Source organism: Neltuma alba, unplaced genomic scaffold, assembly GCF_004799145.2.
Source record: "Neltuma alba isolate B1F8T4 unplaced genomic scaffold, ASM479914v2 tig00006369_pilon, whole genome shotgun sequence".
Lineage (NCBI taxonomy): Eukaryota > Viridiplantae > Streptophyta > Magnoliopsida > Fabales > Fabaceae > Neltuma > Neltuma alba.
Window position 1 is genome coordinate 13,192 of NW_021634446.1, and position 12,030 is coordinate 25,221.

The window sequence follows — 12,030 nt, forward strand, 5'->3', positions numbered from 1 at the left end:
CGGATTCCGGTGAGGCAGTGGCTTTCTTTTTTAAAAAAAAATTAAAAAGGGGTATTTTGGTAATTTGGCCATGATTTCATAATTACAATTTGAGACCGGATCCCTCATGGTAATTTGGCATATTCAGGTGACCATAGAGTGATTTTGCTAATTCAAGGGTCTTTATTTGTGATTTCCCCTAAATAATATAAATTGTAGTTAAAATTTTAACTCGTTGGCCAAAAAAAAAAAAAAAACTCCCCGAGAAATGCACCAACATCTAAAGTTTCAAAAGCACGTCCTATGGATTGTGCTTCAAGTCCGAGGAAATTATACGTCCACTTAAACAGAGGCATCATCCAAATCAAAAAGTTTGGCACGTTAAATGACAAAAACTACTAAGAGGTTTTCAACAACTTAGTCATTTATTTCCATTGCAAATGTCTACATTATGCTATACAGTGTTCCTTACCAGCATACCAACCAATGCTTATGCTGTGGGCTAGAATAACCAAAACTAGATGGATGGCATGCATAAGCTAGCACCTTCAAGATCATGTCAAGATGGACCTGCAGACCCCGAGGGTAGTTCCAAGCACTCCCCAGTGGATGGCATGGCATTATCTTTTCTTCAAGCAAATTGTATCCTCACCTTGGGAGATAATGCTCAAGCGACGCTCAGCACTGCCACAGCTAGCAATGCTGCACTTCTGAAGTAAATATCTCTTATGTTCTTATCCAGCTTCTGAATAATCTCCTGATCTTTTAAATTCGATGATTCTTTCAAACCCAATCTTCCTGTGTTTTTGCTGATGCCAATAATTGTGTCCCTTAGCTTATTGACAGCCCATGAAAGCCATACCAGTCCAAATCCAAAGCCGGTGGTGAAAAGCTTAGATGCACAGAAGGGTACTCTTCCACAAGCCACCTTCCATATGACAGATAAGAGGACCGCCAGGCCAGTCCCGGCAATGCCTGCACTAAACTGAGAAAGGAGCTCAGGAAGTTCAGGGCCAGCTTTCTTCAGCGAATGAATTGCCGTTTTTTGGCGGTGCTTTGTGTCCATCATTAAAGACAGAAGACTCTCACATGCATGCAAATAATTCCTTTTGTAGAGATCCCTCTCCCTCCCGACTTTCTTCTTCTTCTTTGATGATGGCTTCACCTTGAATTTCTCAGGACTGCTATGAAAATGGCAACGCATTATATTACTATGCAAAAACAAGAAACTACTATGGACATGATATACCCGGTAAATGAGACATGTTCTTGTAAGGAAAAGATACATTCAACGCAAATGAAAGCAATAGTGCAGCTGATTGAATGACCATGATACCTCAACATCATCATGTTGAAAGATCTTTCATTTTCCGTACCTAAGTAAACATCTTGGCATTGAAAGAAATTTAAATCAACTCAGATTTTTGAAAACAGCATTTGTCTTTTGGAAGGAGGGGGTTTGGAGGCTTGGGGTGCAGCAAAAGGAAATGGCAATTTAGCCAACTGATTTTCCTTTTCTTTTCTTTCCAATTTTGATTTCCTTTTCTTTATCTGTAAGCCTTTCTCTTCGTTTTGAAAATCTTATACAAATATCCACTTGCTGCAATCACAAGTCATCTAATATTATGATTAGTTTTCTGTTTTGGTGCCCCTCATTTCCCAAAAGCAACAATTTATTGCTTTTGGGAGAACGTACATTTTGGAGGCCTAAAATCTTAGAACAAATATAGCTTAAATCCTTTTGCCATGGGTACAATAGTTTGGCTTTCTAAACCAACTTTTAATCACACAAGACTAATGCCCATGGGCATTAATGCAAAACACGTACGAAGAATAAGATCAACCATGACGCTCTGAATCAGCATATCATCTCCCAAACTTAGGATAGCTATTAATGGAATTTATCTTGTATACCTCTTCAAAGGAGCAGTCAATGTAGATTGAGTCTTTGACAGGGAGGTATGAGTTCTGGCCTCTGCTTCATTGATATCCAGCCTGTCCATAAAGAATCGTAATTGAGGTTAGTAGTTTGTTTCAAACTAACAATGAAAGAGCGCTATCTGGGAATTAAAATATGTAAGCGATATCTTTGTATTTTATACAATGATAAACCAAAAAGTTACAGGAAAAATCAAAGTAAAGCAAGGAGTAAAAATGCGAAGGCTAAATCAAAGCAATTGTTTTAAACCAAGTTGCATTAGACAATGTCTATACATTTTAATTGTTCTGTTTACAGAAAAACTGGTTGATTCAGTTTTTTTTTTTTTTAAGGCATAGGTATAGGAGGCAATCCTATTAAGGCACTGTCGGGTACTAAATGTGAGTATTTTTCTTAACAGGGATTCGAATATTGATTCACCACATTGTGAGAAACTAGCTTTTTCTGTCAGTCCCAATCCCCGTTGGTTGGATGATTCAATTTAATAATATAGAGAAGTAATTTATTCATGTGGTTTACTCGGTTTAGGTATGGCCCCCAAATTTATCTTTCAAGATTTATTGTTATCCATTCCATACCCTAAGATATGGTATCTAAAGTTTCATTTCATGACAACTTTACTTGGTCCTTGCTGAGGTAGTTGGTAGAAAGTTGACGTGGGAGATGGGGTAGATATCATTTGCCAAGTTCAAGACAAACATCATGGGAGAACCAAAGACTAAAGATTTGCTAGATGGAAAACACGGGGTTGTTTACTGATAGTTATGGAGAAATGCATTTTAGCTTCCTGAGATGTTCCTGTGAGAGGACATGGAGATGTCGCTAGGTAATGTCGGACACTCTTGGATTATTCTTCCACCAAATTAGCGTTGTTTCTACTTCTACTTGCGTATGCTAATATTAGTGAATCTTCCAGCTGTCCCCATATCCGAGGCAGTCATTCTGCCTGCATTCATGGCGTGAAAATGCAAACAAGTAGTGAGAGAAGCCCAAGATGCATTCTGTTAGGGATCGCTAGCTCTCTTAGTTCTACCCACAAGTGGATTGATGGACGTTGGAGCAAGTGAAAGGATAACCAATGATATTTCTGAAGCAGAACAGTCTGTTGTTATGGAACAGCATGGAAATTATCAATGGATCTCTTGAGGTGATGGGGAAAAGCAATTCTAATTCTAAGCCTTATATGGGGCAAAGGATGCTCACAAAGACCATGCATTCCTATCATAATGATCTCAAGCTCTAGGTAGTTGCTGATTGTGGCGCCATTCTGGACTCAGGCTGCGTTCTGTTTAGATAAGTTTCAGGCATGGAGTTTGGTTGCTTGCATATTTTGGATCAGTGGCAGTCAGCAGCTTCTATGCTATATGCAAGGAACACTGCAAGAATTCTAGCACATGATTCTGATTTGACTGAAACAGTGGTCTTGAAATTTCAGGGCTTCGGGCATCTAGTAAATGTTTACCGGTCCTTGTTTGTTGGCAGCTCTAGGCTATATAGATTATGCTTAGATTAATTCTTGCCAAGGTTGGCTTACTAGTCGGTGGGAATCAAGTATTTAAAGCAAGTAAATAGTAGACCATTCTTCAAAATCATAATTCAACACTTGTTTTAGTCGAACAAGACCCCAAGTCCATTTGACATACCTTCAATCGTGGGTTGAGATGGGAAATGCATTTCTCATACGTTATGTGTCTCTAATGAAAACTATGATAGTGATAGTATGTGGATCCTTAATTGTAGTAATATGGGCTGCCATATTAAGTATTCAAATTGGTTCTCTCACATAAATAGCTAATTGAGATATTCTTCTCCATCCTATTAGATGAAACATGGAATTTAAATTGATGTTTGACGGCCCTATAAAGGGCTGTTTACGTAGGATTCCCACTAGTAAAGAAGTCAAGTGAAGCATGTAATAAAATGCAGCGGTCAGAAGATCAGCTCACCAAGGACAATTGATTTAGAGACCAAAGTAATATAGGATGCCTAACTCCACATTCAATAGTGCTAGTTGATCTGTTATGTACTTAATTAGTTCTTTCCCTTAAATAGCTGACTTCTAATAGAAGGTTATCCGACTTGGATCTTGGCAAATGATATCCACCTCATCCAGCATGTCCGCTTTCTATCAACCACCTTAGCAAGGACGAAATGAAGTGATCACCAAATCAAAGTTTGTGGACCAACTCTCAAGGTTCAGAAAATAAAGGGGTGGATTTGGGGCCCAAAAAAATGCAAGGACTAAATTGAAATCTAAGAAAATCTATAAGGACCAAATGATTAATTTTCCCATAAGATCAATTGCATCAAAAATCTCAACATGAAAAATAACTACAAAGTTAATAAAGAAGACTAGATAACCATTCTGTACAAAGAATGACAAATTTACTATGAAAAAAGCAATGTTCAGTGAGTCAAATAGTTATTTGGATGCCTGAACAGACAGGAATTCATGTACTGTTTATTGAAGGCTAAACAGGTTAGTGTATTCATACCTACTGAAGTATGGAACAAGCAGAGAATGCTTTTCTCCCTTGTGTGAGTTTTTTGACAGGTATGATTCAGCAACTATAGAAAGGAAATCCTTCATCGCACTCCCAGTGCCCAAGAATGAGACAAGATCTTCAGGATGAACTAAAATGTCCGGCGAAAAGGCAGAATCTCCAATAAATTCTAACAAAATCCTCCGGATATCAATTTTGCTATTTGGATAGATAAGAGAAGTTGAAAAAGGCTGTTGAGGCACATCAGTTCCCAGCAGCTGAAAATCCATTGAGTCAGACATCAAAGACCTATGCTCTTCACTTATCTCTGTTTCAGAAGCACTGGACTTAAGGAACTGCACTATTTTGTCATGCTTAGTGCATTTTTCAACAATTCCAAAGCCAAAAAGTACTGCATCTGGGCAGGTTGCTGCAAGCAAAGATAAGTGAGATTATACAGAGCACACATAAAATAAAAAGGCAAAATGAATTAAATAGCATAAGTCATAGTGAAGATTCTTTCAAAGATAAAGGAAAGCACGGGAAAATGAACAAACCAGATTTTCATTCTGTGGTTTTCTGCATCATGGCAGCAGTAAATCAAAACACCTAATAGAATGAATCAATATTTGCCGATTACCATCATATTTTAGCAATTGATTGGAGCACATCACACATCAACTTGTGATAGAATGATTATCAGGCCATGACAAAGACCAACACAGACAGCATCCAACAGCAAGAGTGAAGAGAAGTTATGGAGTCACGCTGATTTTAGACGTTATCAAGCCAAAGAAAACATACAAGAGCACTCGAATTTTAAAAAGGGTGCAGGTACATTGCATAAATAGTATCTGGCTGGAATAGCAGCCAAAAGTTTTACATTTCCACGCGATAAGGCTTTGAGAAACAACACAGAATCGAACTAATAGATTCACTTAGCAATGGACGAGAAAACAGAGTGTGGGACTTTTTGTAATTTTTTGAAGGAGGTGCTCATATACTTTCCGAGTGTTGGGCCAAGATATGGATACAATCAAATAATTAGATAATCTTCTGCAAATATGTACCATGTAACGGTAGGATCAAATACACAATTTAATCATCTGCACACCTTGGACATCATTAGGCAAGGGCCTTTGAGCTGGTAGGTCAATATTGACAGACTGACTGGAATTGAAGCATTCGCTTTGGGATTTCCGTGATTCCCCACATGGATTTGGCCTTAGAGCAGGAGAAGAATATCTGATAATTTCTGGTTTTGTTACGGGTGAGGACAATAATGGCTGAAAACCCTGTTTGAAGCAACGTCAAAATAAAAAGTAAACCAAATAAAATCAATTAGAACATTACACATACGCAGATTTCCAGACTACTCAACTAGACAACCATAAACGCAAACAAATGTAGTGAAATCAGCTGAACCACGATGATTCAGATTTAAAACGTCATAATATACTTGTTCGCTATAAAATTCCTCGACCAACAGACCAACAAGAATCTCAATCACCATGAACCAGATTTTACCTTCAGACTGCCGCCCAACCCTACTAGCTCATGCTGTGAGACAAGCCCTGGAGGATAACCATGAGAGGCCATTAAGCAAAGTTTGAGCACCATGGCTCAGAGGTACCCGTCCCAGAGAAGGAGTCGCTGAAACCAAAATCCCCCTCCTTTCGTGCTTCTGTCAGGCCACTCTGGGCTTATCCTTCCCTGGACCTCAAATCCCAGAGATTTTCATTTTCCACGAATTAGATTTTGGGTGGCAGTGAAAATCTGATAAATGGTATTTTCTGCGATCCATTTGTTTGATCCAGAAAGTTCTGATAATAGCTCCATCATACGATGGGAACGGACTTGAATATCCCGGCTGGAGCCCCTGTCAACCTTCGCTCTTGGACTTTTCTGGCTCTGGGTATTGGGTTCTAACAGTGTGTGCCGCACAACCTAGCCCACTTTTCACTCGAGGTTCTCAAGTTCATCTCTACCGTCCAATCTGAAATCATGTTCTCTGTGGGCCCTCCATCGGTTTGCTGACCGTCACTAGCCATAAGAATTTAACCCTGCGCTGCGCCACATGAACCATCCATTTTTTGGAAAAATCCGTGCGAAGGACCCACAAACTTGGGGATTAGTGGATCACAAAATTTATCATAAAACTCTTTTTACACGCTCAAATTTGGTAAAATTATTTTTAAAATTATGATTTTATTTTTACCTTAATACCCCTAAAATAATATTTACCTAATTATTTTTATCTTATCTCTAAATATAAACGATATTTATAAGTTGTTTTTAGAAAAAAATAAAACAAAAGACCTCGAACAAATAAAATTTATCATAAAAGGTATTAAAAATTATAATTATTTATGAGACCAATATGAAAATATAAATTTAAATATACTAAAACGCTCCTAACTTAATTCCTTACATTTTTTCTTACATTCAAATTTTTGAAAAGAAAAAAAAAACTAAAGCTAAACCTGCCTGTCACTCCCACAATCATATTCTTTGTTTTTCTTTTTAGTTTTTTTTTGCACGGAGATTTAAATCCATATCATCAATATCTTTTACTCTTGCAACTATTATATGACATCACATTTGAAATTTTTACTTTTTTTGTCATAAAACTAATTATTTGTTTTCTGTAAAAAAATCACTAATTCTCGTGTGTGTTGCAGTTTTTAATCTTAAATTATTTATTTTTTATTTTTCATTTTTCATTTTTCTTTTCCACGATAGCTGTGATAGAGAATTGCGAGTACTCGTAATGTTGATGTTTATGTAAAAATTATTTGTGATTTAATTATTATTGAGATTGAGTTGAGCCAATTTTAGTTTTTAATCTTTAATATTTATTCGTTTTTCTTAGATATTTGATATTTGAAGTTTGATGATGATGATTTTATGACTTTAGACTAGTTATTTTAAATCAGTCCTAAACTCTTTTGGCTTCTAAAAATCTGGAATTACAAATTCAAAAATCCTTAAAAAAATATAATAGATGTGTGAGTTATGAAATGAATAAATAAAATAAAAATGAATCCGAGTTGATCAAACATATTATTCAATCTTTTTGAAATTTACTACATCGATATAAAAAACTATCAAATAGTAAATATGTTATACTATCCAAAAGACCAAATGATATAATTGATGATCTATATAAAGACTCCATATCTAATTCGGTTTGACAGGCAAACGCTATGTATTAAAAAATAATATGCTGTAATCAAAAATAAATTTTGTTTTTAATTATAAAAGCCAATTTCATTTTAGTTTTGTTTTTTTTTTAATTTTAAAGTATAAGCAATTTAATACTTTTGATTTTATATTTGGATATTTGGTCCTTTTACATAATTACAGTTTTATGATCCTCCATAATAAATATAATTTTTTCTAGGTCTTTCATTCTAATTCTCTCTTATCTTTAACTTTTGTAGTAAATTTTCTATTCTATTTCTGTTAAAAATTTATTTTAATAGTTAATATATTTATTTTTTGTTTTTCAAAGCATCATTCCCTACGTAATAAATGTTGTAAGGATCATATTTTAATATAATATCTCGTCATCACATATTCATTCTTTCATAATTTTTTTTATTATAAAATTTTTTATTTCATCTTTTATATTTTGCTCCTACAAATAAGGGCATTTTGAAGGAAAAAACCTTCAAGTTTTACACATTTATTGTCTTTGATTAATTTTAACTAATTTTTTTATTTGCGTAATTTAGTTCAAGATTTCTTAATTTTTTTTATAAAAGAGACGAAGTACTAACTACAACTTTAGTTTTCCTTTTTTTGACACAAAGGCCTAACAGAAATACTCATTCCGTTTCTTATTATAAGATCTTTTTAACTAAATTATGCGGTTTAAAAAAACAATTAAATTATAAGTAAAATAGGTAATAATGTATTAAATGCTCAAACAAACTCAAAGGATTTTATAAAAAGAGACAAATCTTTTTATAAAATTGAATATTATAATAAAGGATAGAGAAAGTACCACATTACGGATACGGGGCATGCATGTTGTGCGAAGACCATTTTTAATACCCATTTCAATGTCAATTTCAGTTAGTGGTGAAGACAGGGCATAGAGGTTGTTTTGATTAGCTTTATATAAGTAATTTTATTATATATGAAATAAATATGTGGGAGAAATTTTATTTCACATTTTTTTTTAATTGACTATAGAGATATCCAAACTCCACCGCATCATGCACACGTATTTATAGCTTTGTCTTTTGTTATGATTGTAATATATGTTTTGTCTTTAGGATCCGAGGAGTAATTTTCTTGAATCGCATAAAAGTAGAGTTAACCGAGAGATTAAGAAAAGGACTGTTTTGTTATTGAAACTTGTGAGATTAAGAAGTGACACTGATAAGGATTTTTCCCCTTTAATGGTCTCCCCTCTCTGATAGAAGCAGGGAGCAGTGAAAAAGATGATGGTGTCATCCGTACGGCTTTTTTGTCTTTGCCTTGCTGCACCGTGAATGTTAGTTTTCCATTAGAATAATATTGCAGCTTATGCCACACATCAATATTAAGTCTTCATTCCATGACTTTAGGCTGTTCATATTAGTTTCTCAGGAGCGATTTTAGAGTACGTGGGAGGAATTTTGTTTTAACTTTTATGAAAGCACTTTTTAAGTATTTTTTGAGATTTTCGAACATCCCTCTAACACAAAATTTTGAGCTTAATAAATACGGAATGAATATTTTTTTAATCTCTTAATAAACTAAGGAATGAATATTTTGTAATCACCCATGTGAACACTGAGAATGATGCCAGTGAAAACTTTGATATCAATTCATTAATCTCTTTAACACCGGTTGGAATGTAGGTACTTTCATGTTTGATGTTATGTTCTTCACCCTTCTATTTGGCATAGTTTTGCCTTGGCCGTGTGTTAAAATTTTATTTGTTGAATTTTATGCTCGTCCGTCCAATTGTAAGAAAAACCCAACAATCGGACGTATGTGAGTAGTATGATTTAGAAATTTTTATTCACCTGTTTCAATTTGATTTTCTTTTTCAAAGAAATCTCGAAGAATTTGATTATTTTTATATTCTCGATTGAAATCGTAAAATAATACTCCTCCGGTCCTAATTATAAGACCCAATTGACTTATTTGAGGATATTAAGAAAGTAAGTTAAGTTGGTTATTTATAATAAATAAGTGTTGTTATTCCTAAAATATCCTTGCTAATTAAGTATATTGGTTAAAACTATTATTATTAGAAGGATTATCTTGAAAAAAAATGTATAAATATAAGAGAGAAAATGGATTGGGTCTTATAATTAGGATAAAATAAAAAGTCAAATTGGGTCTTATAATAAGGACCGGAGGAGTAATTTATTTATTTTCTAGTCAATTAAAGTTAGCTATGTCACTTTGTTAATGTTGTTTTCTTTTATAAATTATTACTAAGAATATTATCATAATTTAACATGTAGCAATTTTAATCACGAATGACTTTCGAATGCAATGCCACAACCATGCAAAATAGCGAAAAACTCAAGCGCTGTTTAGTTTTCTGTTTTTTAAAATAATTTTTTCCTTCAAAAATGGAAAAAAAATTCATAATGTATATCTGGTCATGTGTCCGAATAATGAAAAATAGAATAAAAGTACAATTTTACTCATAATTTTATTTTTTAGACATATCCAGATTATTTTTAATGCAATTACCCATGATCTTTTTTTAGTAACTACAATCATATAATAAATAAATTTCTGAACAATGGAAACGATATTGTAAAGAAGAAATATCTTTCATTAACTTAAAATAACTTGCTTGATCGCATAATACAGGCATTGCTTAGTCATCTCTGTGAGGGCACTGGCAGGGTAAAAAAGGCAAGATTAGTTAGGTCAGTCAAGACCTGCAAAACAATTAAGAGTTTAATTAAGTCAAACCGATTTTATTAGAAAAAAAATAAAAATCAACCAGCGTCGCGAGTTATCATTATGACATTATAATAAACAAAAAGCCTTGTATTATAAATTTTAGTTCCGATTACAAACTATAAAAGAAATATTTTGATTGCATACATTACATCCTATCTCTCACAAACAAACTATCATACGTGTTTCCAAAATTATAAAATATTTTTAATTCTTCAGATTAAATCTTGTTATTTGGGTTTATTAATTTTAGAAACATTTTTTGCCATAAATTTATCAACTTGATCCCTATAATTTTATTTATTTTATAATTTAATCTCTTATTTTATCACATATATAATTTTATTTTTTTAAAAATATAAGAACTAAATTATATATATAGATAAAACTATAGTAACCAAGTTATAACAAGTTAAATTTTAGAAATTCGTTACAATCAACTCAAAATTATAAAAATTAAATTATATTAAATTAAATTATAGAGACTAGCCTACAACATGTCATAGCTGAAAGAACAAAAAAAAAATTTCCGCAAAAAACTCCCACACAAACGAGAATGTCGAGCTCGATTTTCCTGACGGAGATGGAGAGCAGCCAGAGCTGACCCGAAGTCACTGTTTCCTTTGTTTTTTCTTTTTTTTTTGCCTTGAAGTTACTGTTTCAGTAATCACGTAATATTGAGCACGCCTTTAAAATGGACACGTGTCTTGAGGCCCTCAGTCGCATAAAAAAAATTATTTAAAACCCCTTTAAAGCCATCTCATGTCATCTCTCCTCCGTTCTTTATCTTTCTTTCATTCGATCTGATTCGAAACCCTAGAATTTGATCCCCATCAATCTCCAGCTTCCACAGAGGAACCCTAGATTTTCTCGTTAAGCTGACCCCAATTCTAGCTTCTAAATCCTCGAGTCCAATTCTCACCCGAATTCGCGCATAGATCCTAGATCGTTACCCCAATTCCTTTCCAATTTTTCCTACCCTCCTATCGGGCTTTACATCTGGAATTTTCCTCCGGAAATTAAGACATTGTTGATTCAATTATCGTGGCTTGCGCATGGGTAAGGTTCTCCGAGAAACCTCGAGGCCATCCTCCAATTCTTCATCCCCATCCCCGTCTTCTCCACCTGCAACAACCTCATCCACGTCGATCACCGAGACTGTAAGGGGTTCTCATCAGTTCAAGATCACGGGTTATTCGTTGTCAAAGGAATTGGGATTGGGAAATACATAGCATCTGACACGTTCTCGGTCGGTGGGTATGAGTGGGCGATCTACTTCTATCCTGATGGAAGAGCGTCGAAGACAATGCTACCTACGTATCGCTGTTTATCGCGCTGGCCAGTGAAGGCACAGACGTTAGGGCTCTTTTTGAGTTGACACTTTTAGATCAGAGTGGGAAAGAGAGGCACAAGGTACATAGTCATTTTGAGAGAACGCTCGAAAGCGGACCGTACACCTTAAAATACCGTGGTAGCATGTGGTAAGTTGGCTTCCTGTGGGTTTTCCTTTTTTCTCTTGGCCTTACCATTTTCTTGATTTCTATTTTTCACCGTTCCCCCTTTCTTGATTTGGGCCATCAATAGATACCCTGAATGCATACATAGGCCAAGTTCTTGATTTGCATGAAAAGCAATTAACTGAGTTCTGATGCGTCATTGACTGTGGAATGCGTTGTTTATGAGAGTAAATTGAAGAGTTGTTGGATTGAT

General features: G+C 34.5%; 1 protein-coding gene and 1 pseudogene across 2 annotated transcripts; one reads left to right on the plus strand and one right to left on the minus strand.

Annotated features, from left to right (window-relative positions):
- Positions 1 to 385: 385 nt before the first annotated feature.
- LOC114750229 (uncharacterized) lies at positions 386 to 6,168 on the minus strand. Of its 2 annotated transcripts, none has more exons than XM_028938785.1 (5): positions 5,929 to 6,168; positions 5,516 to 5,696; positions 4,414 to 4,831; positions 1,894 to 1,974; positions 386 to 1,163 (listed from the first exon to the last, which is right to left on the minus strand). In XM_028938785.1, the coding sequence occupies exons 1-5, from the start codon at positions 6,019 to 6,021 to the stop codon at positions 647 to 649; spliced, it is 1,290 nt and encodes a 429-aa protein (XP_028794618.1). In that variant the 5' UTR covers positions 6,022 to 6,168; the 3' UTR covers positions 386 to 646. The 2 variants fall into 2 exon arrangements, with proteins under 2 accessions (XP_028794618.1, XP_028794619.1); XM_028938786.1 differs by having other exon boundaries at positions 647 to 1,160; positions 5,929 to 6,021.
- A 5,117-nt stretch (positions 6,169 to 11,285) lies between these two features.
- LOC114750230 (BTB/POZ and MATH domain-containing protein 2-like) lies at positions 11,286 to 12,009 on the plus strand (annotated as a pseudogene).
- The last annotated feature ends 21 nt before the right edge of the window (positions 12,010 to 12,030 follow it).

Coding starts and splice junctions, on each gene's coding strand:
- LOC114750229 (XM_028938785.1), bottom strand. CDS start 6,021: ATGGTGCTCAAACTTTGCTTAATGGCCTCTCATGGTTATCCTCCAGGG. Junction 4,832..5,515: donor CTTGCCTAATGATGTCCAAG/GTGTGCAGATGA, acceptor CTTTGCTTGCAG/CAACCTGCCCAGATGCAGTA. Junction 1,164..1,893: donor TTGACTGCTCCTTTGAAGAG/GTATACAAGATA, acceptor CCATTTTCATAG/CAGTCCTGAGAAATTCAAGG.